The 13,440-nt window shown below is 42.6% G+C and overlaps 1 protein-coding gene across 4 annotated transcripts in view; it reads right to left on the minus strand.

Annotated features, from left to right (window-relative positions):
- The window catches only part of hecw2a (HECT, C2 and WW domain containing E3 ubiquitin protein ligase 2a), a 39,309-nt gene that overhangs the window by 8,885 nt on the left and 16,984 nt on the right, over positions 1 to 13,440 (minus strand). For all 4 annotated transcript variants that reach the window (XM_055870901.1, XM_055870898.1, XM_055870899.1 and 1 more), the window contains exons 7-15: positions 12,923 to 13,062; positions 12,172 to 12,272; positions 11,061 to 11,908; positions 8,450 to 8,744; positions 8,084 to 8,176; positions 7,166 to 7,316; positions 6,875 to 6,981; positions 2,733 to 2,857; positions 2,190 to 2,375 (exon numbers count right to left, since the gene is read on the minus strand). In XM_055870901.1, coding sequence (XP_055726876.1) covers positions 2,190 to 2,375; positions 2,733 to 2,857; positions 6,875 to 6,981; positions 7,166 to 7,316; positions 8,084 to 8,176; positions 8,450 to 8,744; positions 11,061 to 11,908; positions 12,172 to 12,272; positions 12,923 to 13,062 — 2,046 coding nt within the window. The remainder of the gene's footprint in view (positions 1 to 2,189; positions 2,376 to 2,732; positions 2,858 to 6,874; positions 6,982 to 7,165; positions 7,317 to 8,083; positions 8,177 to 8,449; positions 8,745 to 11,060; positions 11,909 to 12,171; positions 12,273 to 12,922; positions 13,063 to 13,440) is intronic.

Below are 13,440 nucleotides of genomic sequence, written 5' to 3' on the forward strand. Positions count from 1 at the left end.
CCTGTAGTAGTGGTTTCTTTGCAGCAATTCAACCATGAAGGCGTGATTCACAGTCTCCTCTGAACAGTTGATGTTGAGATGTGTCTTACTTGAACTCTGTGAAGCAATTATTTGGGCTGCTTTCATGTGGCGGTCCTCATGAGAGCCAGTTTCATCATAGCGCTTGATGGTTTTTGCGACTGCACTTGAAGAAACTTTCAAAGTTCTTGAAATGTTCCATATTGGCTGACCGTCATGTCTTAAAGTAATGATTGACTGTAATTTCTCTATGCTTATTTGAGCTGTTCTTGCCATAATATGAACTTGTCTTTTTACCAAATCTTCCGTATACCATCCCTGCCTTGTTACGTCACAACACAACTGATTGGCTCAAAGGCATTGAGAAGGAAAGAAATTGAAGCTGGTTGAGAGCATTGCAAGAGTGTGCAAAACTGTCAAGGCAAATTGTGACTACTTTGAAGAATCTCAAATATATTTAGATTTGTTTATCACTTTTTAGGTTACTAAATGATTCCATATGTGTTATTTCCTAGTTTTGACATCTTTACTATTATCCTACAATGTAGAACATAGTAAAAAAATAAAGAAAAACCCTGAAAATGAGTATGCCCAAACTTTTGACTGGTACTGCATATATTATACAGTGCATTCGTTAAGTATTCAGACACCTTGACTTTTTCCATATTTCATTATGTTACAGCCGTATTCTAAAATTGATTAAATACACTTTTTTCCTCATCAACCTACACACACACAATACCCATAATGACAAAGCAATAACCGTTTTTTAGGAACGTTTGCTCATTTCTAAAAAAAAAAATTTAAAAAAATGAAATTTACATAACTAGTCAGACTCTTTACTCAGTACTTTGTTGAAGCACCTTTGGCAGCGATTACAGCCTCGAGTTTTCTTGGGTATGACGCTACAAGCTTGGCACACCTGTATTCGGGGAGTTTCTCCCATTCTTCTCTGCAGATCCTCAAGCTCTGTCAGGTTGGATGGGGAGAGTTGCTGAACAGGTATTTCCAGGTCTCTCCAGAGATGTTCGATCAGGTTCAAGTCCAGGCTCTGGCTGGGCCACTTAAGGACATTCAGAGACTTGTTCCCGAAGCCACTCCTGTGTTGTCTTGGCTGTGTGCTTAGGGTCGTTGTCCTGTTGAAGGTGAACCTTCGCCCCAATCTGAGGTCCTAAGCACTCTGGAGCCGATTTTCATCAAGGATCTCTCTGTACTTTGCTCTGTTCATCTGTGCCTCAATCCTGATTAGTATTCCAGTCCCTGCTGCTGAATTCCATCCCCCACAGATTGATAATGCCACCACAATGCTTCACCGTAGCAATGGTGCCAGGTTTCCTCCAGACGTGACACTTGGCATTCAGGCCAAAGAGTTCAATCTTGGTTTCATCAGACCAGAGAATCTGGTTTCTCATGGTCTGAGATTCTTTAGGTCCCTTTTGGCAAACTCCAAGCGGGCTGTCATGTGCCTTTTACTGAGGAGTGGCTTCAGTCTGGCCACTCTACCATAAAGGCCCGATTGGTGGAATGCTGGTTGTCCTACTGGAAGGTTCTCCCATCTCCACATAGGAACTCTGGAGCTCTGTCAGAGTGACCATTGGGTTCTTGATCACCTCCCTGACCAAGGCCCTCCTTCCTCGAATGCTCAGTTTGGCCAGGCGCCCAGCTTGAGGAAGAGTCTTGGTGGTTCCAAACTTCTTCCATTTATTATGGACAATTGCTTCGACCTGGGTTGGCTTTTGCTCTGACCTGCACTGTCAAATGTGGGACCAGGTGTGTGCCTTTCCAAACCATGTCCAATCAATTGAATTTTCCACAGGTTGACTCCAATCAAGTTGTATAAACATCTCAAGGAGGATCAATGGAAACATAGCAATCTCAAGCAAACGGTCTGAATACTTATTTAAATAAGGTATATGTTTGTTTATTTTTAATACATTTGCAAAAAATTCTTATAACCTGTTTTTGCTTTGCCATCATGGGGTATTGTGTGTAAATCGATGAGGAAAATGTTTTAAGGAATCCATTTTAGAATAAGGTTGTAACGTAACAAAATGTGGAGAAAGTCAAGGGTTCTGAATACTTTCCAAATGCACTGTATATTCACATGTCATTGCACAAACTAAAACATTCACACACACACACACACCACCCCCACACACAGTTTTCCAGACCTTGCCGGACTGGTCGTGCTTCATCTCCCAGCCCCTGGGTAGCTCCAGTTGTTTGTTAGTGAACATGTTGAGAAAGGCCACCAGGTCCCTGTTGTGCTGGTAGCGCTCATAGTGGTGGGCGTCCCGACGCACCTTACTGATCATGTGCTTCAGGCAAGTGTTGCTCAAAAACATGCGGTAGGCACTCTGGGGAGGGAGGGAACAGATTGATGGGATCATCAAAGAGGGACACGTGAAATTCCGGGCTCTCTGTAAATGGGGTTGTCATTGCTTTGATAAAACACAGATTAAGGGAAGAATGATGACGCATAATGGGAAATGAAATCCCAGGTAGCATACCTCATTGTTCTTCTTCAATTAACCCGATCAACGCAACATTTGACATACATTTGAAAACAGCATTTCAATCCAAAAAGCTGTCCCCTTACCACACATGTTTGCAAATTGTTAACTACTGAGAGATATGACGTGATAAGTGAGAGCTGGGGGTGATCCATAAGAATGTGAAAGGTGAGGGTTGAGGGCCTGTGCAGCCAGACTCACAGGGGTAGAATGCAGCATGGTGAAGAAGTCTGGGCTGCACAGGAACTTTGCGCTGGGGGACTGGAGCAGCAGAGAGAGACGCGACCGGGAGCTGGAGTGACCCACCGCACTCTCTCTCCTGTACTCTACAACAGACAAAACACACATTGTATGAGTAGAATAAACTCAGCAAAAAAAGTAAATGTCCCCTTTTCAGGACCCTGTCTTTCAAAGATAATTAGTAAAATTCCAAATAACTTCACAGATCTTCATTGTAAAGTGTTGAAACACTGTTTCCCATGCCTTTTCGATGAACCATAAACAATTAATGAACATGCACCTGTGGAACGGTCGTTAAGACACTAACAGCTTACAGATGGTAGGCAATTAAGGTCAAAGTTATGAAAACTTAGGACACTGAAGAGGCCTTTCTACTGACTCTGGAAAAACACCAAAAGAAAGATGCCCAGGGTCCCTGCTCATCTGCATGAACGTGCATTAGGCATGCTGCAAGGAGGCATGAGGACTGCAGATGTGGCCAGGGCAATACATTGCAATGTCCGTACTGTGAGACACCTAAGACAGCGCTACAGGGAGACAGGACGGACAGCTGATCATCCTCGCAGTGGCAGACCACATGTAACAACACCTGCCCAGGATCGGTACATCCAAACATCATACCTGCGGGACAGGTACAGGATGGCAACAACAACTGCCCGAGTTACACCAGGAACTCACAATCCCTCCATCAGTGCTCAGACTGTCCGCAATAGGCTGAGAGAGGCTGGACTGAGGTCTTGTAGGCCTGTTGTAAGGCAGGTCCTCACCTGCCAAAAAGTGCTCTTCACTGATGAGTCGCGGTTTCGTCTCACCAGGGGTGATAGTCGGATTCGTGTTTATCGTCGAAGGAATGAGCGTTACACCGAGGCCTGTAATCTGGAGCAGGATCGATTTGGAGGTGGAGGGTCCGTCATGGTCTGGGGCGGTGTGTCACAGCATCATCGGACTGAGCTTGCTGTCATTGCAGGCAATCTCAACACTGTGCGTTACAGGGAAGACATCCTCCTCCCTCATGTGGTAATCTTTCTGCAGGCTCATCCTGACATGATCCTCCAGCATGACAATGCCACCAACCATACTGCTCGTTCTGTGCGTGATTTCCTGCAAGACAGGAATGTCAGTGTTCTGCCATGTCCAGCGAACAGCCCGGATGTCAATCCCATTGAGCACATTTGGGACCTGTTGGATCGGAGGGTGAGGGCTAGGGCCATTCCCCCTAGAAATGTCTGGGAACTTGCAGGTGACTTGGTGGAAGAGCGGGGTAAAATCTCACAGCAAGAACTGGCAAATCTGGTGCAGTCCATGAGGAGGAGATGCACTGCAGTACTTAATGCAGCTGGTGGCAACATTTTGACCCCCCCTTTGTTCAGGGACACATTATTCCATTTCTGTTAGTCACATGTCTGTGGAACTTGTTCAGTTACCGTCTCAGTTGTTTAATCTTATGTTCATACAAATATTTACACGTTAAGTTTGCTGAAAATAAACGCAGTTTACAGTGAGAGGACATTTCTTTTAGATGTTGGGAAGGGTACCTGTGTAAAATAGTAGATTACATTATTTTTTTTACCAATTGTGGGGCATTTTGTTAGTCCCCCACAAGGTCCAATGCTACTTCTAGGGAAGTTAGGGTTAAGGATAGAATTTGTTTTAGGGTTAGGTGCTAGAGTTTGTTTTAGGGTTAGGAGCTAGGATTAGGGTTAGGGTTAAGTTTTGGGGTTAAGATTAGTGTTAGGGAAAATAGGATTTGGAATTGGACTGAAATGTGTCCCCACAAGGTTAGTTATACGAGACTGTGTGTGAGTGAGAGAGTGTGCGCACGCGCTAGGGCTATAAATAAAAAGAGATATAGCCTATATGAATTCTAGCTACTTCTGAAGCACATGTTGTGGCCTAAAAATGAATATGTAACCCTAAATGTAACATGTAACCCTAGAAAGTCATTTGTAGAATATATGTTATTTTTTCATTATGTGAATAAGCTGTTTTCCTATTGAGATGATTTACATTGGAAATTGTACACTATCTTTTTAAAGGGATAGTTAACCCAAATTACAAAATGACACTGGTTTCCTTACCCTGTAAGCAGTCAATCGACAAGGTATGACAGCAATTTATGCTTTGGTTTAGTTTTCCTGGCACTGTTTCCACATGCTAACGCATGAGCATTTTTGGCACAAATCCCATTCAAGCCATTGGACAGATATCAGCATTTTTAGCGCATCATATCCCAATCATCCAATAGTATCTAAAATTAACTGTGAAGCTCAACAGTCACTAATAGATGATTTGAACATGCGTGAAAAATGCTAATATTGATCCCATGACTTGAATGAGATTTGTGCCACAAATGCTAAAACATTACCATGTAGAAACTGTGCAAACTAAACCAACGCATGGATTGCTGTCATACCTTATCCATAGACTGCTTAAAGGGTCAGGAAACCAATATGTTATTTGGATTAACTATACTTTTTACACTATAACTGCTGAAGCTTCTCCCAACAGCTGAAAGTGCCATACCCAGTTAATAATCACCCTGATAATTGTCTCGAAACTGAACCTAAACTATACCGAAACTAATTTCACACATATAACAGGTTAAATAAATGTGATCAAGTCACAGAAGCACAAATAGCATACCCTCCAAGACATGATAACCTCTCACCGTTACGATAACAGTCAGTGAAGGTTAGCATCTTTTGGGGGGTATGATACTTGTATGTCTAACTTTCTCAGTCATCATTATTGTTGATTCATTCAGGACTATCCGTAATCATAGTAGCGTCCACATGAATTCTTATTTACAATAAAAGTGACTCCAAAATGACAACACATTATTTAACATTAATTTCTATTGGACAAAAGAATTATCTGAAACACATCCAAAACAAATAGCAAATGCAGCCAACAAGTTTATAGAGTCACAAGCTGGATGTAATCAGAAATTTGATTGACTGAAGTGAATTTGTCCTAATACTTAGTCCCCTAAAATGGAGGGACTATGTACAAACAGTGCTGTAATTTCAAAACAGTTCACCCGATATGGATGACAATACCCTCACATTAAAGCTGACAGTCTGCACTACTTTAATCTCAGTCATTGTATAATTTCACATCCAAAGTGCTGGAGTACAGAGCCATAAGTAGAAACAATGCTTCACTGTCCCAGTAATTACGTAGTGGCATTATAATGGCATTATTGTTTTTGTGCCGATTTTCACCCTTTATCAAGCACACTTGGCACTTATAAATGATGTTTAGGCTACTGATGTTTTCATAATTTTACCGCGCATCTTGTTGACCATGCTTCTTGGTGGTTGGGGTAATTTATAAAAATAAGCTGTTTCATAGTTGTAACAAAGGCACTCCACAAAACACTTGAATTTTAGTTTCGCTGTTTTTACATATAGCCTACAGTATCAAACTAATGAAAATCCTATTGTGTTATTTTATTTGTTTTTCTTCATATTCTTATGTTATATAAGAAAAACACAACCAAATTATAATTTTTGCGATAGCATATATGAAATCTATTAATTACACCGTTAGAATGTTGCAATCAGAATGACTTTTCATTAGCTTAAAGGGGGGGGTCCCTCGAGGCCCACCAGTTTTATGACTTCCGTTTTTTGATGACGACATACAAGATATTTCCTTCATTCATTACTATGTTCATTGATGTACTGAAGAAGCTATCCCTTTTCTTTCTTTCTGTGCCCCCAAATGTTTGGATACACTGGTAAAGTTACCAGGTTGTTAGCTAGCTACATGACTGAACAAGGTGTAAAATAAATGCGGACCGCAATATGTTTTAGAACTGCCAGCGACATGGTTTATGAATGTAAAATGCTCCCACCCAATCTATGACAGGAAAAAAAAGACGTCGCACAGGTAATATGGGTCAGACCTTTTGAACAGTTTCGAATAGAAACAAGCAGTGTTCGCTATAGTAATTTTGCAAACATGACGCTCCCAAATTAAAACTCCAGATTGCACAGCAAAATATTTTGTTGCATTTGGGACGAAACTGGTAGCACTTTATAGCCCAGTGTGTGTGTGTGTGTGTGTGTGTGTGTGTGTGTGTGTCTATACTAGCGCACCAGGGATGGTCTGGGGTAGAAGGTCACTCTCTGTGAGCTCTGGCGGGAGGTCAACTGTGTTCTCCTCGGACCTCTCACTGGTCATCGTCCTTCTTATGCTCTGATACCTGACGGAGAAAAATACAGAGACACAGAAAGGGGTGTGAAGGGGAAATACAGAGTACTAAAGTTACAAAAGTATGTGTGCACGTGAGTGTTTGTGAGCGTATGAGAGAGAGGGTGTGTGTGTATGTACATATACTGTATGTGTGCGAGTGTGTATATATATATATATATCTACATGACACAGACCTGCGGTTGAGTTGCTCCATCTGTTGGATGGAGTTGGAGCGGGTCAGGCCCTGGGGGGCGGGTGGTCCGGTGGGGCGCTGCCACGTGGTGGTCCGGTTCACATGATCGACAAAGAAAATACGACCGTGACTATCGATCCTCGCCTCCCAGTCTGTAAGGAGAACAAACACATTGCTTTACATTTAAGACACAGGCTACATCCCAAATGGCACCCCATTTCCTTTTTACTGCATTACTTTTAACCAGGGACCATAGGGAATAGGGTGCTACTTGGGATGCACACACAGTCGCAGTCAAACTGAATTCACACATGGTTGACATGCACGGATGCATTCTAACATCCAACCATGGCACCTTGAAATAACAAACAAACAGTATACCATTGTGCACATACTGTAGGACTTAGTCTATGATTTGGCCCACATTTCTAAGATAGACAGCTCTAGTGCCCCAAAGCGTGTTTTAACATGGGCAGCGCCATTGAGGAATTCCACCAATTTGAAGTAGTGAGCTTGGTGGGAGTCCCTACAGTATGGGTTAAGGAAAGATCCCATAATTCCATCCGGGTCATAAGGAGAGATCAGCCAATTAACTATACTCCTGAGCAAACATTTTATAACTGTAGGTGGCAGTAAATCACAAACCCTGGCTTTATACCAGTTCAAACAACACACTTGGGTGGAAGTATGCACCCTTTCAGTTTACCGAATCATAGAAGTAGTAGAAGAAATTAACAACTTTTTAACTTTTAACAGTTATTGAGCATGTTGTCACAGAAGCCAGTATGGCACAGGTACAAACAAACCCTCTCTATCGAGACAATTACACATACTATATCAAGCAGCTTTCTTTCTTTCTCTTTTGTCATCTTCCTTCACCTCAAATACCTACAGAGGTAGTATGTACAGAGACACTTACTAGGAGGTAAGGGTTCGTCCACTCGTTGGTATCGGTGGATGTCATGGCGCACTGTGGGGAGCGAGTGCACGGGGTGACCGTTCACTTGAGCACCTGAGCATACGCAACATTCAGGAAAGGGAACACACATTAGCCTTATACAGTTTTATTGTAATTCACTATTCGTTTCTACTGGATGAATGAGGGAATAATATTAAATGATTGTTCCAGGTAGGGGAGTATGTGGATGTCTTAATGAATCCCAAGGAAGCAAAATAGATTATCATTTCAGAATGTCATTTAAAAGTAAATACCAGGTAAACATCAGAGTGTAAAATAATGCGTAACCATTTTTTTAAATTTTTTATAAAGGCGGTAGATACATACCATCCTCTCCATCCGTCTCCGTGGCAACTGCATCTGACTCCACAGATCCTGCATCCCCCGCTGGCCTTGGCTCCTCCCCCACCTCATCCTGGGACACCGCCCCAGATGCCTGCAAGCTCCGCCTAAGCTCACTTATCTCCTCTCCTGGCTCATTGGCTGACGGAGCATCTCCTTCAACCTCATTGGCTGGCGTCTGCCCGTCTCCCTCATCGTCTACATGCTGACTGGTGGGTGGGTTGTCGGTGATGGTATCTCCTCCTGGGTCAATGGCAGCTTCTGCCCCTGCATCCGCCTCCTACAAAGCCCAAAGACATCCAACAGCATGAAGGGGCGATGAGGTCAGAGCATGCTTTCCCAAATGGTGGGTTAGGACCAGGGATGTAGTGGAGCGTTAATAAATGCTGTTAATGCACCTTATTTGCTTTGGTGAATAATATTTGCACACCTACAACACTAAACTGACATTGTTAGCATTTGTGTTAACCCGCCAGCATTATCTCGAAAGGCGTTCTGTGTTTACCCAACTTTTTTTTTTAACCAATACTACAGTCCACACCAGATGTACAGTACCTTCAGAAATAATTCATATTTCTTGACTTATTCCACATTTTGTTGTGTTAAAGTCTGAATTCAAGATGGATTACATTGCGTTTTTCTCACCCATCTACACACAATATCCCATAATGACAAAGTGAAAACATGTTTTTAGAAATACAAAAATATCTAATTTCCATAAGTATTCATGACCGTGAGTCAATACATGTTAGAAACACCTTTGGCAGCGATCACAGCTGTGAGTCTTTCTGGGTAAGTATATAGGAGCTTTGTACAACTGGATTGTACAATATTTGCACATTATTCTTTAAAAAAATGATTCGATCTCTGTCAAGTTGGTTGTTGATCATTGCTAAACATCCATTTAAATCCTGCCATAGATTTTCAACCTGATTTAAGTCAAAACTGCAACTAGGACACTCAGGAACATTCAACGTCGTCTTGGTCAGCAACTACATTGTATATTTGGCCTTGTGTTTTAGGTTATTGTCCTGCTGAAAGGTGAATTTGTCTCTCAGTGTCTGTTGGAAAGCAGACTGAGCCAGGTTTCCCGCTAGGATTTTGCCTGTGCTTAGCTCTAAGCCATTTCTTTTTACCCCCCCCAAAAAACTCCCTAATAATTCCACTTTGACATTATGAAATACTGTGTGTATTCCAGTGACACAACATTTAATTCAGGCTATAATTCAACAAAATGTGGAAAAAGTCAAGCGGTGTGAATACTTTCTGAAGGCACTGTATTTGGACAGTGAAGCAATTTTGGATTTGAGATATAAACCGAAAATATCTTACTGTTTAGAAGTGAAAGCACTTTATGCATCTAGTCCCCTATTTGAAAATAAGCATTTTGAAATATTCACTTAGTGTTTTAAAGTAGTCAAATGTTTAGTATTTGGTCCCATATTGCTTGCACACAATGACTACAGCATGCTTGTGACTCCACAAACTTGTTGGATGCATTTGCAGTTTATTTTTGTTGTTTATCTTTGGATTATGTTGTGCCCAATAGGAACTGAATGGTAAATAATGTTGTGTCATTTTGGAGTCACTTTTATTGTAAGTAAGAAAAGCATCCACATTCATGGACATTCCCATAGACTTGCCTGTAAAGAGAGGGGGGTGGAGCTACCGCCCTGCTTTCACACCTTGTTGTAGTATATTTTAACACGTTTGTCCCCAGAACTTAATTGAGAATCTGACGCAATTACGCAAGACTTTAGTTCTGGATTTCCAAGATTATTATTCTACTTACTACTAGAGATATACTATAGGCTATTTAAGGTGGAATTATTGCAGAGAGAACTTTTAACCACAGGTTAAAAGCTCAGTGCATTCAACATTCAGTTTTTCCTGTGTTTTGTATCATATTGTCACGCCTACTCCCGCTCGACGTCGCCGGTCTACTAACCACCGGTCCTGGCAACCATCCTTACGCACACCTGGATCTCATCACCTTGATTAAGCTCCCTTTATTTAGCCCTCAGTAGCCTCGGTCATCAGGCAGTATTGGTTTTGGCCACGTTCAGTACGCTTCTGTTTTCTGCCTTATTCTTATCATTAAACTCACCTTCTGCACCTGCTTCCTGACTCCCAGCGTATATGTTACACATATTGTACAACAGCTGATGAAACTAACACTGTAAAAGTGTGAAAACATTGGATCAGTGTTATTTCCTCATAATTGCTTCTTGAAAACACAATCTACACAGGACCTTCTAATCAGCAGGTTAGCATGAGCGGGAGTTCTGGCTTTCCATGGTGACATCACTATATGGTCAATTGGTTAATAGACCAATAACAAAGAGAGCTCCAAACCTCTCTGCCAATAACAGCTAGTTTTCAGTTTTCCCCTCCCCATTCAGACCACTCCCAGTTAGTCCTATCAAAAATTTTGCTTGAGAAATAGTTTTCTGCCACACATTTTTTTGGGCCCATTTTAACAGAATACTATTACATTAAGGTATTAAATTATTATTCAGAAATTATTTGAGATTTATAGAAAAACGACTGCAATGGGCCTTTAAGATCTACTTGCTGCACCACCAGTCACACTCACCTGAGCTGTGAACATCGTGATTGGGCAACTCTCTGAGGAAGAGATGAATGTCTGTGGGGCTGTTGCCATGGAGCATGTGTCAATCTCCGACGAGGGGTCGTCAGCGGGCCCCTGGCCCTCTTCTGGCACCTCCAGGACCTCAGCCAAAAGACTCTGGGACAGCACCTCTGAGAAGAAAGGAACTTCCTCCACCTCTGAGAAAACATCAGGCTCGGAGGCGTCTTCCAAGTCGAGGGCCAGGTCTAACTCAGGGGCCACATAAGATTCACCACCAGTGGCGCATTCTTCCCCCTGTACCCCCTCCTGTTCATCACCCTCCACCCTGGGCTGCGGCTGCTCAGTGTCAGAGTCCTGTTGTAGCTCTGGGAAGAGATCTTCTTCATGGCCCCCGTTGAGCAGCAGGGGGGACCCGGGCACCGGGTAGATGTCGGTGGACCCGGAGCGCTCCTCTTCTTCGTCCGAGTCAATGTGCAGCATGGCGCTGAGACGTGTGTGAGTAGGAAAGCTAGACCGCAGCTTCGGGGAGGCAGCGCCTAGGGGCCTGTCTCCGGGACCCTTGGGGGCCTCGATGGCATCCAGGCCTTCACTTAGGGACCTCTGCAGCCGTTGAGGGCCAGAGTAGGATTCGCCCTCTGTGGTTCCGCCCTCTGTACCGCTGAAGTCCCTGTAGTCTGGGACTGGATAAGCTGTGGCCCCACCTTCCCAGGACCTCTGTGAGCCCAGAGAGCCAGTAGGGGAGGGGCCTCCAGTGACCACCCCCGGGAGTGGGTGGGGCATATCCTCGTCATCTGACGGAGTCCCCGGGGTCCCGTTATTGGGCACACCGATGATAAAGTCTAGTGAGGCCCCTGAGCATGAAACAGAGAAAAATGTATAATTTTATAATACCTTGATTTTTATTACATTACAATTCATAAGTGTGTACAGTCGTGGCCAAAAGTTGAGAATTAAACAAATATTAATTTTCATAAAGTCTGCTGCCTCAGTTTGTATGATGGCAACTTTGTGGAAATTAATATTTGTGTCATTCTCAAAAAGTACAGTCGTGGCCAAAAGTTAATTAAATATTGTTGTTAACAAACACAAGAAATTAAAAAGTAATGGTTCTCACCGTCAGGCCCAGTGGATGTAAGCTCCACTTTGAACTGCATCTGGCCACTCACATGCTCAGTGGGCAACCGTCGACACAGAGAGAAGCTCAGAGGCTGGACACTGAAAACAGACAGATGGACGGACATACAAAACAACCAAATGCAATCACTCAACTGTAGTGAACACACAATGATAAAGTACAGTGAACAATCAACAATTATGAGCATGGGTATACTTGAGTGTCAGTAAGAACACGTACACTACCAGTCAAAAGTTTTAGAACACCTACTCATTCAATTGTTTTTCTTTATTTGTACTATTTTCTACATTGTAGAATAATAGTGAAGACATAAAAAACGTGATATAAAACATATTGAATTATGTAGTAGCCAAAAAAGTGTTAAAGAAATTCAAAATATATTTTATATTTGAGATTCTTCAAATAGAGTGAAGAAAAAGCAGCCAACACGTGCTCAGCATATGTGGGAGCTCCTTCAAGACTGTTGGATTGTTGAATGCCAAGATTGTGCAAAGCTGTCATCAAGGCAAAGGACGTCAATTTGAAGAATCTCAAGTATATTTTGATTTGTTTAACACTCTTTTGGTTATTACATGATTCCATATGTGTTATTTCGTAGTTTTGATGTCTTCTACAATGTAGAAAATAGTAAAAATAAAGAAAAACCTTTGAATGAGGAGGAGTTCTAAAACTTTGACCGGTAGTGTGTCTTCGTGCATGCATGGTTGCGTCCGTTTGCCATGTTACCTACCCAGGTATCTTCTCAATCAACCTCTGGACAGGAATGGTCAGCTGACCAAGGAAGCGCTTGATGATTGGTCGACTTTTGGCAAACTTGTCCTTCACCTCGATGTTCAGAATGTCTGTCATCAGTGCTACGAAAGTGTATTTCTACAGAGGGAGGGAGACACAGACTGTTAGAACACGTTTCTATGAGCTGGCTTTTTCACAAAATAAAAAAACGTTTGATGGTAAACAACAAGTGAATTGCGACAATCAGAGGTTCAGGTCCAATTTAAAGTGGACAGCAACTTAATCGGAATTCTGAAGTTCCGCGTGACAGTGGACGGCGACCATCTGAAATGCCAAGCGAGACACCTAAAGGGAAAGCCTTGCTCGGCTCCCCATTAACTCTTTATTTGGAAAACCAGGGATGGGCAACCCCAAAAGGCTAGGGGGGGATGTATGTGTGGGTATGGATGTGGATACGCAGACCCGCAAGCCACAGCGGCCCCTCATGAGGAATTCAGATTTTTTGTGTCCCCCACC

Source organism: Salvelinus fontinalis, chromosome 19 (assembly GCF_029448725.1).
Source record: "Salvelinus fontinalis isolate EN_2023a chromosome 19, ASM2944872v1, whole genome shotgun sequence".
Lineage (NCBI taxonomy): Eukaryota > Metazoa > Chordata > Actinopteri > Salmoniformes > Salmonidae > Salvelinus > Salvelinus fontinalis.